General features: G+C 34.5%; 2 protein-coding genes across 2 annotated transcripts; both read right to left on the bottom strand.

The window, feature by feature from the left end:
* Positions 1–180: 180 nt before the first annotated feature.
* On the bottom strand, positions 181–9,144 carry LOC121996067 (granule-bound starch synthase 2, chloroplastic/amyloplastic-like). The gene is made up of 9 exons (XM_042549880.1): positions 8,939–9,144; positions 8,138–8,371; positions 3,981–5,964; positions 3,715–3,779; positions 3,427–3,504; positions 3,243–3,353; positions 3,043–3,087; positions 1,854–2,027; positions 181–1,225 (listed from the first exon to the last, which is right to left on the bottom strand). Exons 1-9 carry the CDS (start codon positions 9,053–9,055, stop codon positions 269–271), a joined length of 3,765 nt encoding a protein of 1,254 aa, XP_042405814.1. The 5' UTR covers positions 9,056–9,144; the 3' UTR covers positions 181–268.
* A 602-nt stretch (positions 9,145–9,746) lies between these two features.
* Positions 9,747–18,041, bottom strand: LOC121996070 (protein air1-like). Its single transcript, XM_042549882.1, has 7 exons — positions 17,593–18,041; positions 16,692–16,790; positions 16,438–16,602; positions 11,284–11,445; positions 10,599–10,715; positions 10,419–10,526; positions 9,747–10,325 (listed from the first exon to the last, which is right to left on the bottom strand). Exons 1-7 carry the CDS (start codon positions 17,977–17,979, stop codon positions 10,014–10,016), a joined length of 1,350 nt encoding a protein of 449 aa, XP_042405816.1. The 5' UTR covers positions 17,980–18,041; the 3' UTR covers positions 9,747–10,013.
* Between the last annotated feature and the right edge of the window lie 662 nt (positions 18,042–18,703).

Raw genomic sequence — 18,703 nt, forward strand, 5'->3', positions numbered from 1 at the left:
TGTAGGAGAGTGAAGGCCCCGACTTGCCGTAGAGAATTTTCTTACTAGACTAAGTAGTATACATTTGGGATGACATTAGCAAAGAGATCAAACATGGTCCTCACCAAAATGCTAAAAAATTTTCACACAAGTTCTGAGATAGGCAATGGTTGCAAGTTACAACCCCGTAAAATACATGGCTGGACAAGTTTTTATATTTATCTTAGAATCATCAAAGCCATCTGTTGCAATGCTATTAAAAAAAAAAAAACTTGTAATGCGAAGGTGATTACCATTGGTACTTGGCAGCAACCAGGACTTGTTCATAAAGCTGAGCAGCATTATCCCAAGTAAAGTCTTGCACCATCCCTCTCATCTGCAGCTCCTTCCAACTCTCCTTGTAGTTTCGATATGTGTTCAAACAATGTGCTATCGCATCTATCATCCTGTTTGCCTCCGCCTTCTCAAACGTCCAACCCAGCCCTGTATCATGGAATGGATCGAACTGCTTTACTGTATCTCTAAGACCGCCAACGGCATGCACCACCGGGACAGTTCCATACATCATTGCATAAAGTTGGTTCAGGCCACAAGGCTCAAATTTTGATGGCATCAGCAGCACGTCTGCACCGGCGGTGATTCGGTGTGCCATCTTATCGGAAAACCCAACCCACCCCCTGACCTTGTTGGGGTACTGAGCTTGGAACCTTCGAAGCATATCTTCCAGATCTCTTCTTCCAGTGCCTAGCATGACTAACTGTAAATCCTGACCGACGAACCATGGCATGGCGGCTTCTATCAGATCGATGCCTTTTTGACCATCTAACCTCCCAATGAAAGCAAAGATAGGGGCATCATCCCGCACTGGAAGGCCAAGCTCGCGTTGTAGAGCGGCCTTGCACTGTGGCTTTCCAACTCGAAGAGTTTCCAAATTATAGTTGGTATAACCATCTGATGTTAGGAACACATCAAAGTTAGGATTCCAAGTTTGGGTGTTGATCCCGTTGACAATGCCCCTGAATTTCCAGCCGATCTCGTTAATGATCCCGTGTAAACCCCATCCACCTTCAGATGTTTTTAGCTCCCAAGAGTAACCATGGCTAACAGTGACCACCTGGTCAGCACATTTCAGACCAGCAGCAAAGATATTAAGATGTTCTCCTCCGACAGGGTCATAGAGTTCGAAGAGGTCCATGTAGTGTCCTGGCAAATCTAGACGGGCGAAGTCGTCTAGTGGACAACGACCCTGCAAGGGGAGAGGAACTTTATTTAATTTAATGAAATCGATGAGAGAAATAAAATTGACATCATCTATGCTATGTGGATTGATAATTAGGGCACTAGTGCATATAAAAGATTATTATCATGACCATAGTTATCATAATCATAGTATCATACCATCCACAATTCATTTCACAAAGAAATGTCATGTTGTCCATTTCATTAATGAAATAGATAAACATTATGGTCAACTGATAAAGGAAAAAACATTAGCGTACTTTATTGTGGCCATGATCAGCGTGTCTCTTTAAGGAGGTTATCTTATTAAATATGTCATTTTGCTATTTTTATCTGTTTTAGGATCTAAAAACTATATTCTTAAATCTATTATCTATTACAGTTTTTTTTAACTGAATTCACATTACAATACGTGATATGCCTTTTTTGTTCAGGATCTATTTTAGGATCTAAAGACCTATCTTTTTAATCTCAAACTACGCATGATATGCCTTTTGTTCAGATCAGGTAAGAGAATGATATCTACTTGCCTACCTTCAATAATCAACCAAATGTTGCAATATATTGGAAGAATAGATCTATAACAATTGATTGCATGATGATAACAATGCCGATAAAATTTTTATGATATATACCTGGTGGGCTATGTTGTGAATCACCAAAACACATCTGGTGTATATCATCAATCCGTTGTTACGATAATATGCTTTCAGATAAACAGGAAGCAGGGCTGTATGCCAGTCATTGGCGATGAAAACTAAGTTCCCATCTCCATAGCAGGAGCCACCACATGGAACATACCAGGGAACCTGAAAGGCTGAAACATCTTAGTTTACATTGTTCCATGTAAATGGAAGTATCGATTAAATAAATGTTGAGAACATATCTTTGCTTACTGAAACATAATACAAGTTATTAGGTAGAATACCAATAGATCAAGTTCAATCCCTGAGTACCAAGCATCAAGTAGGATGATAAGCAAATTAAAGAATACTGCCACAAGTGCATTAGTTATTCTAATTCTATTTTTGGAAGCTTTTAAAAAATAAACAATGATCGCAAGTATTCAATAACAGTTTTCCTATGTCAATCAATTAAAAAAAAAAGTATAGACCCGTTAGCCTGTTTAACCAAAACCCAGTAACCCATAACCGAGGTTTAAAATGTCAAATTGTGAGAATGATACATTTTCTATGGCATATCATGTTTTACCAATATAGTTTAATTAACATTTTATTGGAATTGATTGTTTGCTTAATAATTATTAAATTAAATTTGTTCTTCTATTTATGTTTGTTGATTAATTTGACCACATCAATATCTTGTATTATTAAATTATATTTAAATTACAACCAATTAAATTTGTTTTTATTTAGTCTCTTGTAAAGAAAAGAAAACGTTGGAATGATCAACAAGAAAAGAAAATGAGACTTTCTCTAGTCCTTTGTAAATTAGGGCATTCTTGCTTTTGGCAATATTTGAGAAATTTCCAATTTAAAAACCGGAAAAACTTTTATTATTGAGTATAAAAGTTTATTTGAAATGGTTTATTTTTATATGTTTATGTAATTGTATATGAAATTTATTCATGAGCATTTGATAAAAATTTTAAACATTAAATATCACTTTATTTATTATATATTGTCTGATAAAATCAAAATAAAACACCCATTGCAGTCAAATACTACAAAATTTTATGAGTTGATTTTAATTTGGTTCGTTTCATCCATATAACAATAATAATACTTGGTTTATCCTTGTGGTCATGAATCACACTGTCATATTGATTGATCATGGACAGCACCAAAATGCTCAAGAAAGTACCTCAACTGCCGCCTTGCAGAACAAAATCATCCTTTTCAGTATATCCTACATGAACACCAGAAGAAACATTTTTTGGCATAAGATTTTATTAATATTTATAGTCATAAAACAAAGATGCAAAGTTCAATTGAGAGATTATGGAAACAATAGGTTATAATCATTAAAGTTTAGTTATGAAGACAAGTAAACACAAGGATTACCTGCCAGTGTCCTCCATAAATATCATTTCCAATGTGGCGGAAAACAGGGCTATCAATAAAGACGAAATCAACAAAGTCAATGTAGGCATGATGATAAGTAACTTCCAGATCCTGTAAACAGAATACAAAGACTTCTATAATGTATCTGTTATATTTTATGTGGTCATGTTTAAAAGATAAATACCTGTCCGTCAGCCTTGTACCTTCTCAGGACACCTAATTCTTTGAGTTCAGAATAATTGCCATACTTTGGAACCACTACCTATTTAATCAGCAAATCAACTTGTAAGTGTGAACCATGCAATTTGGCTAATACTTCAATTCTAAACAAAAATGAGGCCAGCAAAACCCATTGGTTCTGATGAAAGGGGAGATAAATTAGTTTTTATACCCAATTGCTGTTTACATTCCTATTTTATTTTTTTCACTTTAGGTTGACTAACAGAAAGAGGATAATCATAATACTAATTACCATTACTCGGTGTCCCCTCCTGGCCAATGCCTTGGGTAAATCTCCAACAACATCTCCAAGCCCACCTATCCAAATCATCAAGAAGTGTAAATACTATGCAACAAATATAATGACATTTTTTGTAACAGTTAAAAGTAGAATAAATTCCTTCACTCAAAAGGGAAAAACGATTTTGGAATTGAAGAATAGGACATATAAAAAAAAATGTCAGGCATGAGGATTTTAATGAGACAGATTAGTTTCAAAGTTAAAGTGGATGTAAATGCCTGTTTTAGACCATGGAGTACATTCTGCTGCAACCACTATGACATTCATGACATTTGGGCCAGCCAAAGGAAGAGAGTCTAAGTTTCCTTCCTCAGGTGGCACATCTTGTTGCTCATCTGAAATCGGGAGATCTGTTTCTCCAGTGAACTCAAGGTTGTAATCTACCACGGCATCAGAAATGAATGGATCAGGGAGGACTGGAAGCATAATTTGAGGCTGGGATTGCTCGAAATTGGTTTCTTGAAGTTGTTGAAGATCATGTGATGTGGAATTCTCAATTTCTAAGTGATTTCTGGGTTCATCATCATCACTGACACCAACTTCATTTGACTGAACAAAATTGTCAAAGGAAGAAGAAAAGTCATGTGACCTTTCAAGCTCATAGATATCCGTATCAAGTTTTGACTGAGAATCTTGACTCTCACTGTAAGAAACTGCAGCTTCTTCTGGAATCATATATTGCTCAGGCAGCCCTATGATGCCCATTACACTTGAGCTAGTCAAAAGAGAGGAGCTTATGTTCCCTTCTTCGGATGGAACCTCTTGTTGTCCATCAGAACCATCCATATTGGTTTTTGTGTCAAGGTTATTATCTATCATAAGAACAGAATTATGCATGCCAGGTAGAACTGGAAGCATAATGTGCGGTTGAGATTGCAGATGATCAGTTTGATTTAGCTGTCCATGAGCATCTTCCATGAATTTTCCAATAACGAAGTCATTTGTGAGTTCATCATGATCACCTACACCAGCTTTAGATGACTGAGCAGAACTAGAGTAAGACAAAAGGTCATATGTTGTTTCAGGCTCTTCATTATCCATACCAAGTTTTGTCAAAGAATCTCGACCCTGGTTGTAGGAAACTGGTTCATCTTGTTCTGTGGTAATATGTTGCTCAGGTGGAAATATGACATTCGCGACACTTGCGCCAGCTAAAGGAGGGTGGCTCAAGTTTCCTACCTCAGGTAGCACCTGTTGTTGCTTATCTGAATCATGAATATTGAATTTTGCAGTGATATGAACGTTCTCATCTATTACATCAGAACTAGACATGTCAGAAGGAAATGGAAGTGTAGTTTGATACTGAGATTGCTGATAATCAGCTTGCTTCATCTGAATAAGATCATTATCTATACTAGCTTCAGTAGATTGAGCAAAACTATCAGAGGGAAACAAAAAATCATGTGTCTTTTCAAGCCCTCCATCAATATCCATATCATGTTTTGGCATAGAATCTTGACTCTGATTGTAAGAAACTGGTTCATTTTTTTCTGAAATAATAAATGGTTCCACGTTTCTTTGTTTTAGCTCTCCAACAACTTCTGCCGTGGACTTTTCAGCTTCTAAGCCTTTCATGAGCTTTTCACCATCATCAACATCAGCATGAGTTGACAGAGCATAGTTGTCAGAGGATGTCCAAGAAGCACCTTTTTTTCTAGATAGTTCTCTAGTGTCGCCCATAGCAAGGAACGGAATAAACTTACTCTGATCATGAGAGTCTAGTTCCTCTTCCAAGGTATATGGCTCCAAGCTCTTCTGTTTTAATCGCGCAAGATGGTCATCTTCTAAGCTATTTGTAAGACCCTTGTCATTGTTGATTGTGACGATTTCAGTTGACTGACCAAAGCTGTCAGACGAAGTCAAACTATGTGTGCTATCAAGTTGACCATTTTTCCCAGTATCAAAGTTCAAGAGAAAATTCTGACTTTGGTTGTAGGACTCTAGTTCATGTTCTTCTGCAGTTATCCTATAATCCAAGTTGGTTTCTTTTAGTAGCCCAAGAGCATGTTCCTTGGATTGTTCAACTTCCTGTGCCATTTTCAGTTGGTCATCATCAACTACGCCAACTTCAGTTTTTTGAGCAACACTGTTAGCAGTGTCAGGGTTTGAGAGAGATCCAGGATTCTGATTGCCAACAGTGGATTCGTTTTCCTTTGTAATAATATCCTTCATGGATGTTAAGTCCTCTCTCCTCTCAACAATCTTCCAAAAAAAAAATATATTTAGTATCAGATCCCAATTTAACATGGAAAATTAAAACAAAAAATAAAAAATATATTTATGAACTCAAATCATTATAATTCAAGCTTATAGGTGCCAACCACCTATACTAGCTTGGTACTCAATTAGGGAAGTCGGATAGAGCTGAAAAAAGGTAAGAGTAGCTCAACTAACGTTTGAACTGAAGTTGTGTTAACTCGGCAGAATTACAGCTCAAAGTTGATTTTATTCAGTTGATGTGAAATAGTCTAGGTTGGTATTAATATTGGATCTGGGCATCAAGAATGTATCCTGAAGGGGAAGGGCTGAGAGTTGGTTTGCCAAGCAAGGATGATGTGAAGATAACAAGTCATTACTAGAAGATCACCTAAAGCTAGTGGTGACAACTGTTGTAGGTAGCCAGAGGCCCCTCTTCACCTTGTATTTGGCTCCTTTTTATTGGCTTCAGAGTGATTGAATTATAGAACTCCATATTGACAAGGATGTCCAGATGAGTCTAATTTGTCCTTATAATGCTCTTCAACTGATGACCAAGTTAACTAGACAAATGTCCTCACCCCTTTGATTATATCTGGGGCACCTGGATTAAGCTATGTTCTCACTTTTATCATTACAGTGGACACATATCATCGTCTCAAAGATGTAGGGATTAGTTGAAAATTTATCCACATTAGTTACTGCCTCTCATGTCAAGTTTTATGAAGCTTTTTTCTTCCTTGATTTTCATCATCATTACCAACCTTAGGTTTTTCACCCACTCATTGCCACTCTTTCATAATAAGTTTCATCTATAAGTAATGGTAATTGAATTTAAAAGTTTCATCAAGTTATTGTATTCTTTTGGGAGGTAAATTGATTTCTTGAAAGCTCAAGAAGCCAAGTGCGTAGCCAAGTCGAGTATAGAGGTGCAATACATGGCTATGGCTCTATCACATATGAAGTTATTTAGATCAAACAGTCAATGACCGAGTTGAGACATGTTCCTAAAGAACCTATGAAGTTACATTATGTCAATCAAGCTTCTATGAACATTCCCTTCAATTCAGTATTATACGAAAGGATAAAACAAATAGATGGATATACTTGCAACCAAATTAATAAACTTGTCCACTCCAATGATTAATTAACTCATTTTCTAACTGAATTTTCATGAAATCATAGAATTGAATTTGTTTGTAAAAAGTTAGATTTCTAAAATATGTATAAACCAGATAATAGGGTCCTAAATATAAATACCAAATACTATAGGGTGTCTAAGTTACAATAATGAATATAGATAGAGGTAAAGAGGACTACCTAGGATAAGGAAAACCTAACAATTTTTCTCATTGCTCCTAACATATCTTAAAGTTACTATTTAATGAAATGTTAATGAAGTTGTTATTAATAGGATAATGATTAAAGAATTGAAATAGAGAGGAACTTATGGAATTGTCTTGTGCCGATTAGGCTAGAAGAAATAACTTATAAAAATGTGATACAACCATACCTTAAGAAAAGTTTTATAAAATGAGATGCAACCACATACCTTTGGGAACAGTGTTAGGTTGTTAGGGAATTAAAGTTTAAAAAATTTAATAGTGAATCTTTGAACAGTAAGATGGATTTGCAGAGTTAATAAAAAAGATAGATCAAATGTAATAATTGTAGTCTAACAGACACTCTTGAGTTTTCTCCTTGGTGCAATGCCTAGAATATAGCGTGAAGCCTCTGTCAGTGAAGAATGCCTTTGTTGTGGTGGATCTACAAGTCCGTGTTTTGATACGGTGGATTCAAGCAAGGTGTGCTAAAGTAGTCTCCAATCCTAATCCCATTTAGTGTCATTAGACATCCAAACACTAGAGAGTTGTACTGGCAAACTCATTTATTAATGCTAAAATTTTCTTATAAACTTGATCATAAGGAAGCTAATTTTATCTTAATTCTCTTAATGAGCACTTCTAATTATCAGCATGATATGCACATGTACTGTCAAAGACTTTGTTGTGACTCATCCTTCTCGTGAAGAATAGGGTTGTCACAAAAACAAGGAACTAACAAAAAAGTGCTCACCCAGTAACTATGAAGACATCAAACAAGAAAAGGTATAATATACAATCGAATATGAGACATATTGTGACACAGGTTTGAATCTTTTAATGAAATATTATTTTACCAGATCCCTCTCCATTGCCAAATTACTATTGCTCCGTTTCATGACAGACACAGGTGGATCATGAATGGTATCCTCATAATTTGCATCAATATCCTCTTGCCCCTCAGCACTATTGCTTCTTCCAACTTCTCTGGAAGGTCTTCCATGTGTTCGGCCAATTGGAAGTAGATACACAAACGGTCCATGGTAGACTACATGAAGGAATTTCTTGGTGCAAGCGGTTCCATTTTGGCTCTGAAGGAAATGGAATGTTATTCTTAGAAATTTGAAGATACAAAAAACAAACAGTATCTTGAAAATTGCTAACTCCTTAACCTTAAAAGCTAAGCTAGGAGCTTATGAGGAACAAACAAAATTACTCGCAAGGGGAACAAACAGATGAAATAGTCGCTTTTTTCTTCCAGGATCAACATGTAAGAAAGTCCGGTTGGACTGATTAAAGAAGAAACTTAAATTAATATTACACAGACCACGTCTTGTTGATTCCCATCAAGAAATAAAATGAGAAACACACAGAGTACTGAAAATGCTAGTGTATTTTTATAATAGTAACAATAAAAATAAAATAAAAAAAAACATTGCTCGTAACACAAAATCATCAATACTTCCTCCACAAACATATTTAAATGATGAGGAGCAGATCGTTTTGTGTTCTTCAAAAGTTGATGAACGGATCAACGCATCCGTTACCCAAGAAAAGAATTCAAAACTTTTGTAGCTTCATTTTATGATACGATTGAATGTCGTAGTACTGGACCATGTAGAATGAGCAAGCACACAGAGAGGGAAGGGGAAACTCACAGTCGAGAGCGAGGAAGATCGCCGATGCCGGACCCCATTGCGAGCAAGGCCGCTGGCGACGGCCTCGCGCGGTCGCAGAGACGGGATTCGAAGAGAGAAGTCGAGGCAGGAGAGCATTGTTGCCTCAGCGATCGCTCCGACCCGCTTCCGGAAACTACACTTCCCCTCGCGATGATCTACTGCGGTAGCGCTGCAAGCTTTTTCGCTCCATTAGGAGAATATTTAATTTAACCCTCCCAATTATAGCATTACACACTTAGCTGGGAAATACGGCATTACAGACGTTTTAAAAAATGCCCCTTGAAGTTTAATTACTATTAAAATATCGGATAGTATTTCTATTTTGAGGATGCTTAAGCAAGTGAAGTTTGAGAGTGTATTTGCAGAAAGAGACAAAAATAAATATGTATAAAAAACACAAAAGAATGGCTTGCTGTTGCCGCACCCTTTTACTCTCTTCTTTTTACTCTCTCTCTCTCTCTTCTTTAAGCTTGCTGGTGGGTGAAACCGTCACTTTAACGGTTCAAAAGCGGTTCAGAAGGATGATTCTCGCTCTTTGAAATAGAATATATCATGAGAGTTTACTCAACACTCAACCCAATGCAGTGGAAACGTGTAATCTGCATTCTCTTTGCAAATTTGATATTATTTTACTTATAGCAGCTTATTAAGCATTGTATTCTTACAAATACAAGATAATGTTAGGTGCAATTGGATGTAAATAGACGGCCTTTCCCCATAAACAATCAATATTCTACAAACTATAAATATTTTGAAAGAGATACCAGATTTGTGAGAGGTCTACAGCTTCACTCAGGAAGTTTCAAACAAGCTTCAAGTAAGTTTTGGATAATTCACTGGTCATAACTTTGTGACATTAGAGGAAACAAGGAATTAGGAACATCTTCTGGGTGCATGCCCACATCATTGAATAGCATGTTACAACCGATCGCAGTGCAGCACTGAAGGCGTACATGTGACGTAAACAACGGCCACAACGCCCTCAGGTGTCAAATTGAAAATTGCCGATCTTTTAATGCTGCGAACTCTCGATCATATGTCCTTGAGTTCCAGTTTACAACCATTCCTTCCAACCATGGGAACCCGAAGAATGCCCACCAAAGCCTGATAAATAATTTTTCCTTACCCTTTTCACAGTTGTCCTGGGAGATGCATATTTGGTTGGACCGAATCTCCTTCTAGGAAGATCGCCTGGATCATCGACGATCCAACCGCCCTTTATCTTAGTCTTTGTGGGCGTCCTCCATCTTTCTTCATACACCCAATCCCTTTTAGGCCTTTTGCCAAAGTCGTGTGGTACAGATTTAGAGCCCCTGAACCACCTTTTATCCTTATCTGATGTCCGAGGGGTTGATGACTCGCCCAGCTATTTAGCAGATTGAATAAAAAGTTTTGAAAAAATTACAAACAATGAGGGTTTACACACACAACTAAAAAGTAGGTCAAAAGTTTCTTGAACCTTAGTCTTCTTCGTACAGCCCCGAGCAAAATGTCCTTCTTGATTACAAATATAACATGTAGGCGGTGATGCATCCGTCGTTCCATATCCTCGTGATTTTGCACACCCCTAAATGAATTTCCAAGGAAAATCTTATCACACTCAATTGTTACAACTACATTATTAAATGTTTGGGCTTACCAAGCCAGTGTGACCAGTTTGGGCACAGTTGTAACAAAAGACTTCTCTTGGACTAGTATCCATTAAGTTAGCGCAGCAAAGATGACCATACTTTTTGCAAACATAACATTGTATCTCCTGATATATAAAAAAAAGAGACAATGTAAAAGTCATCATTATCATTAAGCCGTGCTTTTCTTAACTATTTAGAGACTATTGAATTTCATCCCTTATTGAGTTATATACAAGGTTGTATCACTATAAATATTTAAATAATCAACCACAACTAGGATTCCCCAAGCAATCACATTCAGAACAGGTTGAGTATTACACCATACTAAAATTTAAATTCTATCATTCATGATCCCAAACGATCAATATAAGTCCCAACCTCAGTAGCCAAAATTTACTTAGGGCTAAACAAACTTGAAGACCGAGAAATTTCAGAGCTAAGGAAACTTAATCACTAAGAAATTACAAGCTCAGGCCTTGTTACATATTTAATAACAAAATATTTTTAAAGCCTTCATGATGGGGATTTTTTCCTTTCTCTTGTAATATGTTCAATATCTTCTTGCATCAAATAATGGCTAAAACAACTAATAAAATAATCTATAGCATGAAAATATTAGCTTCATTCTCTGCCGTGGTATGATGCATGCTGGAAAACAAGAGTAGAATAAGAAAGTGGAGAAGCATTATTAACCTTCAGATCATCAGGTGAATAATCATTTCTACATGATGATATAGTATGTGTGGTCCCTCCACATCGTAAACATATTTCAGATGCCTGAGCAATCTTTTTATTCTTGTCTGGGCAGACTTTAGCAAGATGACCTCTTCTTTTGCAAATATAACAATCTTGGCCCTGCATATATCAATCAACAAAATGGCAGTCTTAGATCAAAAAATGTGCGAGCAGAATCAATGGATAAACAGACATTACACATGCTAAAGATAAAAATATGCAAGACCATTAATAACTTCAATTTAAGGAATACACTTAAATTGCAGAACTTCAATTCACTAAGAGATCCCATATCAAATTATTACCAAAGAAAATCACAACCCATACGTAACCTATAAGCCTAATTTTTAGAATATGGGAATGAGATTAAGATTAATATTCCTATTATTTCTAACAATCCCATTGACTAAAATTATAGATTTATTTTAATAGCCATACTGCTGTGCCAAAATAATCAAAGAAAAAATTATGGTCAAATGATTAACTGTAACATCCTTGCTTGAGTAGACAAAAGGATTGCGAAGGTAGACCATGTTGCAAATGCCAATAAATGAAAAGAGACAATTTGGATGCTCATTAAAAGGAAAAACCGAATGACTCTACAACTATAAAGATTGATTGGAGAAATTTGCAAGTATCCCAATGGCTTTAATTTAAATAGACAGGCAAAATGAATGTTGTGGAGTTGTATCTTACACTAGAATGCTATATGCAATTAAGTCTTAAGATCCAATAGTTGTTCCTAAGATGTAAAATACTGAGATTGTTTACACCAATCTTTAAAGTCTCATCCCATGTTGACATTTTGGTGTCCGGCCAAAATGAGACAGGTATTGTTATTTGCAAGGATGCTGAATGTTGATATGAGGTTGTGCGCATTGGCACCAATCAAGAAGAGAAATAAGTAGTAGAAGATGAGAAGGAAAAAGAAGACAGATCAGGATGGCATTAAATCCAACCAACCAAAACAGTATGATATTAAAACCTTGGTTTAGTAAGATGGCATTACCATCTTGGTTTAGTCTGCATAAATCCTCTGCATTAAGGTATAGGTTAAAAGACCTTAAAAGCATTTGACATACAACGCTATAATTGTTTTGCTGATTTTTAACTTCCACAATTCTCAAGCTCATATGTATACATTAAACAAAATTGATCAGATTTACAAACTCAAATGCATGATCATTGCTCAATGAATTCTTAGGTTCAGGATACTTGCAACATAGATTATATTTCTCCGTGAAAGATTTAAAAAGTTCACCAACTAGGTGTGTGTTCACAGAATTCTAGCAGAAAAAGAAAATAGAAACTAATATATGACCTGTAACAAACATAAGAATGTACCTATAACAGCACTACTATAATATCTTAAGCACACAAGGAAGCCAAGACCTTTACTAGTTTGTATTCACATGAAAGCAACCCTCAAGTATCTAAATAACAAATTACAACAATAACAATCAAGCCTTATCCCACAAAATGAGGTCGGTTATATGGATCCTTTTACATTATTAAGCTCTATCTCCTAATATATGATCATCTATACTTAAATAAATTTTATTTTGTTTATTGTTGCTAACCAAGTCTTTTTTGATATTCCTCTTCCTCACTTGATATGTGTGTTTGTTTTCACATCACCTAACTTGAACATTTATTGGTCGTCTAAGTACATGATTGTACTATCTTAAACGTGTTTCTCAGAGTTTTCCATCAATAGATGCAACTTCGACTCTCTCTAATACTCTCATTTATTATTTTGTCCATCCTTGTATGTCTACACATCCACCTTAACATCCTCATCTCTGCAATTCTCAGCTTATGCTCATGTACTCGAGTCATAACCCAACATTTAGCTTCATATAACATAGCAGGTCTAACTGCAATTTTGTAGAACTTTCTTTTAAATTATAGAGGTATTTTAAGATCACATAAAACACCCGACGCTCTCCTTCATTTCAATCATCTTACTTGTATTTTATGTAAGAGCATCCACAATAAGAGAGGATATTTTTCCCAAATATTTGTTGTCCCCACTTCGACTTCACTCTTCAAATATCTCACTCTTCAAATATCTCAAATCTCACAATCAAATATTTCACCAATTAAATATTTATGGGTCCCACCCATTAAATATTCCATTCAAATATCCTCAATTTCACAATCAAATATCTTACTAACTAAATATTTATGGGTCCCATAATCATTTTATTAATTTATATCAAATTTTCTATTTAATAAAATTAATTATATTTTTCAATTTTTTAATTTAATATATTTCATCTATTATTTATCTATAAATATTTTTATATTTTATTTAATATAATATAATAATTATTTAATATAATTATTTTAATATTAATATTTTATTAAAAAAGAAGCAATAGAAGACATTGATTGAATTTTTCAAAAAACATTGATTGAATTTTTCAAAAAATAAAAAATAAAATAAAAGCAATGTTTATTTTTTTATTTTTCCAAAACATTGATTGATTGCAAAGTGGTTGAATTTAAAAAAAAAAACTTACCTTTACCCACCAAAAGGTGGACCTGATTGCATGCCACAAAAGAGAAAATCACTGACACAAATTTGTACACGGTGATTTCCAAATGCCTTTCAAATATCCCCCAGCAATGGGAGATATTTGAGAGGGGAATGAGAGGGGGATATTTGGAGAAATATTCTCTCCAAAGTGATTGAATTTAAAAAAGAAAAAACTTACCTTTGCCCACCAAAAGGTGGGCCCGATTGCATGCCACAAAAGAGAATGATAATTTCTAATACCTTTCAAATATTCCCCAGCAGTGGGGGATATTTGAGAGGGGGGATATTCGGAGAAATATTCTCTCCAAATATCCCCTATTGTGGATACTCCAAGACATCTCTCTCAATCCGTTAATTGTTTTATAAAAATGATCCTAAATATTTGAAACTTTAGGCTTCGGGCAACTCATCATCTGCTATCTTAATAATTGTTTCATTACGTCTAATATTGCTAAACTTAAATTCCATATATTCTGTCTTTATTCAACTAAGTCTAAAACCTTGCCCTTCTAGTGTTTCCCTCCAAAATTCTAATTTAGTATTTACTTCTTATGTATTTCATCTATCAAAACAATCTGCAAACAACATGCACCACAGTACTATGTCTTGAATGTGTGTAGTGAGTTCATCCATAATTAGAATAAAAAATGACTTAAAGATGATCCTTAATGTAACTCTATCTTTACAGGAAATGCTCAAGTTATCCCGCCTAAAGTCTTTACTCTGGTCGTTACATCCTTGTACATATCTTTAATTAATTCAATATATATTATGCTAGCACCTCTCTTTTCTAGAATTCTTCATATAATTTCGACTCTATCATAAGTTTTTTTTAGTCAATGAATACCATGTGTAGATCTTTTTTTTGCTCCCGATATTTTTCAATTAGTAGATGTATAACTTCTATTGTCAATCTTCCAAGCATGAACTTAAATTGATTTTTGATCGTCGTGGTCTCATTCCTTAATTTTTTTTTATTACTTTTTCCCAAAATTTCATAGTATGACTCATTAGTTTAATACCCCTATAGTTTGCACAATTTTTTATGTCTCACTTATTCTTATATAAAGTTATTATTCTTATATAAGAGAACTAGAGTACTTATACTCCATTAATCAGACATTTTTTTCATTTTCAATATCATGTTAAATAATTTTGTAAGTCATTTAGTACATTATTTCCCTAGACACTTCCATACCTCTATCAGAATATCATCTAGTCTCAACAGCTTTTCCATTGTGCATCCTATTTAAAGTTTGTTCTACTTCTGAAGTTTGAATTGCATGATAAAAATTTAAATTTCTATACTCATTTGACTTACTTAAATTACCTAAATTAAGTTGGTCACCTAAACCTTCATTAAAAAATTGATGAAAATACCTCTTTCACCGCTTTTTTATTTCTCCCTCGTTTACTAATACCCTATTACATTCATCTTTAATACATTTTATTTGAATAAAAACTCTTATCTTCCTATCTCTCACTTTAATTATTCTATAAATGTCTTTTTCCTCTTCTTTTATGTCTAATTTTTGATATAATCGTTCAAAAGTTTCATTCTTTGCTTCATTCACTACTTTCTTAGCTATTGTATATATTTTTAAGTTTTCCTCCTTCCAACAAATATATAATTCCTAATAAGTTATCTGTTTTTCTTTTACTTTCTCTTATACTTTCTCATTCTACCACCAAAATTTCTTACTTAGTGGTGCATGTACCTTTGACTCACCGAATACACTTTTAGCTGTTATTTTCAACTTTGATATAATCTTATCCCATGTCATATTAGAGTCACCATATATTTCACCTAATACTTGTACTCCTACCTTCTTTAGAAGTCGTATATATTTTCTTTCCCATCCTTTAACTTCCACCACTTAATTTTAGAATTCGTATATATTTTCTTTCTATTGATACTATGCTCGAGACGTATACCCAACACTACTAACATATATTGGATAGTTAAGCTTTCTACGAGATTGCAATCTTTACAGATCTATCCTTTTTCCTAACCATAAGAAAGTCAATTTACGATTTATTATTCTCATTTTTTAATGTGACTAAGTGTTCTTTTCTTTTCTTAAAAAATGTATTAGCTAATATAAGGTCATATGCTATCGTGAAATTTAATATAGTTTTCCCTTCTTCATTTCTTATTCCAAACATCAGTAAATGTACTAAGGCTTAATAATGACTACACTCTTATTTTATTACTCATGAATATATAGCATAAAAATTGTTTTATTCATCAACCCACGCATGAAGAATGTGACAGCTTAGAGCTTATATCATCATGTCAATTCCTAAATAACTAAAATTTTGATGGATTGCAACAGTAGAAAAAACATAATTCAAATTTGTTCATTCATGAGCAACAAAAAGTACCAGTGCACAAAGCTTTAAACTATTGAACTTGTTATATAAAGAACTTTGTAATAATGAACAAATAAGAATCTTTCTTGCCTAAAACAAGTTCTAGGCAGACACTATGATTCATATAAGAAGACAAAAGAATATTTCTATGTAAATTATAATTTATTTGGGCACAATTACAATAATCTGATCATTACCTGCGAACACTGCTTTGAATTATGATCAAAAAGACCACAAAAAAAGCAAGGTTTCCTCCGCCTTTCCAACATGCAATCTGCAGCTACATGTCCCTCCTCGCCACAATTGAAGCAAGTGGGAGTCACCCATTTGTTCTCCTCAGGATCAAAATATCTTGGCCCACGCTTATCAAAACCACCAAAGAATCAAGATCTAGACTTCTCATCTCACAAAAAAAAAAAGAATAAAATTGAAGAAAAATAATTTGGCTTACTAGCAGCTTCCTAAAAACTAAATTGTCAGATGTGTTTGCCTCATTGATCACTTCTTCGTCCCTTATTGATGGTTTCTCTTCAGAAACTATAACACCCACCTGCAGCTCAAAAGAATTCCAATCAGAAGGCATCCTATAAAATAAAATTGATGTCACAAATCTAAGACATCTAGAAATGAGTATATCCTAGTAAAATCTTACCTTCTTTGGAACCGTAAAAATATAGAATTGAAATCATATTCATAGTGTTTTTAAAACTTGGATTTTACAATCCCATCAAAAATCATAGATACATGTTGAGAATTAATGATAATCATTGGGATCCGCCATCATAGATTGACCAATAAAACCCTGCCTAAAATGTTAGCAAAATAGAGAGGTATTCATGTGGAGTCTATTTTTATATGATTGCTAAATTTTGAGAAGAAAAAATGGAAAAGAATAGGAGTTCTCATGTACTCTAACCCATTTTCATAATTTGTTATTTTGTTCTATTTGATATAAAGTACATGAATGAGACTCTAAGGAGGCTCAAAATGTTTTTTATATTTCTAATGACACTGCAGATGTTTGGATTTTGACTATTCAACACTATACAGCAATCCAAAGACATAAAAATGTCATAGAACAGAAGTTTAAATTCGTATCTATTGAGCATAATTTTTAAAATAGATGAAATTAAGACATAACTATTGAATATAAGGTTAAATTTATTTCTATCTAATGGCAAACATAAGAAAACGAAGTTCTTCCTGTCCGTTTTTTACTCAAATCCAAACAAGAAATTACAGTTTCTGATTTGGAAAGAGCATTCTCTTTTTATTCGAAATATTTTAACGAAGCCGAGCCAGAAATATAGATAAACAACATGAAAAAGGAGCCATTGAAGCATAAAACATACCAATTCCTTTTCTTTATCCTCTTCAACCTGTTGTTGCTTCTTCTTCGACTTCTTCTTCCTAGTCATGCTCTTTCCATCCACAGGCGACAGAAGACCTCCAACAGAAGATCCAGTGTCCCGACCAGACATAAATTCCGCCTCACCGGAAGATGGCGACGCGGAAGAAATATCCAGAACTATTACCGGCGGGGAGGCGGGTACTGGGGCAGGGAAGGGGGCATCAACGGGCTTGTTCCGCTTCGCCTGCCGCTGTCGCGCTTTCTCGACGATGGCAATGCTTAGATCTGCGTTAGCCTCGTCGTCGCTGCTGAAGAGGGTGATGGGCTGCGACGGCTGCTCCTCGTCGTCCGGGACGGGCTTTCGCTTGGATCTGGACCTACGGCTCATTGCAGGGTAAAGTGCTAACCCTAAATCATAGACGAAGGATTTAATAATGATGCCGAAACCCTAAAATACTAAATATGACTTATCTGATTTTTCAAATTCTTCTAAATTCACCTAAATTGGTATAGCAACCGCTTAAACACTCCTATTTATATTTTTTTTTATTTATTTTATGGAGTTATATAAATTCTAAAATATATATATATATATATTTTAAAAGAAAAAAAATAGTTAAATCGAATAAACAGATAAAATCGATGAATATAAAAATTTGATTCGATTAATTTAGTATTCCAATTTTTTTTCTTAAAAATTAGTTTTTTTAACTAATACGGGTTATCACATTTTGCGGTCTAAAAATATATTATTATATTTATTGATTGATTTGAATAGACTAGTGGAATCCATCCAAATTAACCAACCAACTTTTATTAGGTGGCAAATGGCTAACTCGGGCTACTAGTCATTAGTATAAATGACCAAGACATGGGGAAGGTTATGTCCGATCACGCCGAGTTTCGACCCCAAGATCTCATGTGGTAATATCCTATGTCTTAACCATCGCACCGTCTTGAGAGGACGTCAACCAACTTTTATTATGATTCATCTTCTAATTGCGGACTACAAAATCTCATGTGTAAATTCGGTTCAATTCTGATTTTAAAATTTTTATTCAATTAAATTGAATTAACTAAAATAAAAACTTTTAATGGATAAATCTCATTTG

Source organism: Zingiber officinale, chromosome 6A, assembly GCF_018446385.1.
Source record: "Zingiber officinale cultivar Zhangliang chromosome 6A, Zo_v1.1, whole genome shotgun sequence".
Classification (NCBI taxonomy): domain Eukaryota; kingdom Viridiplantae; phylum Streptophyta; class Magnoliopsida; order Zingiberales; family Zingiberaceae; genus Zingiber; species Zingiber officinale.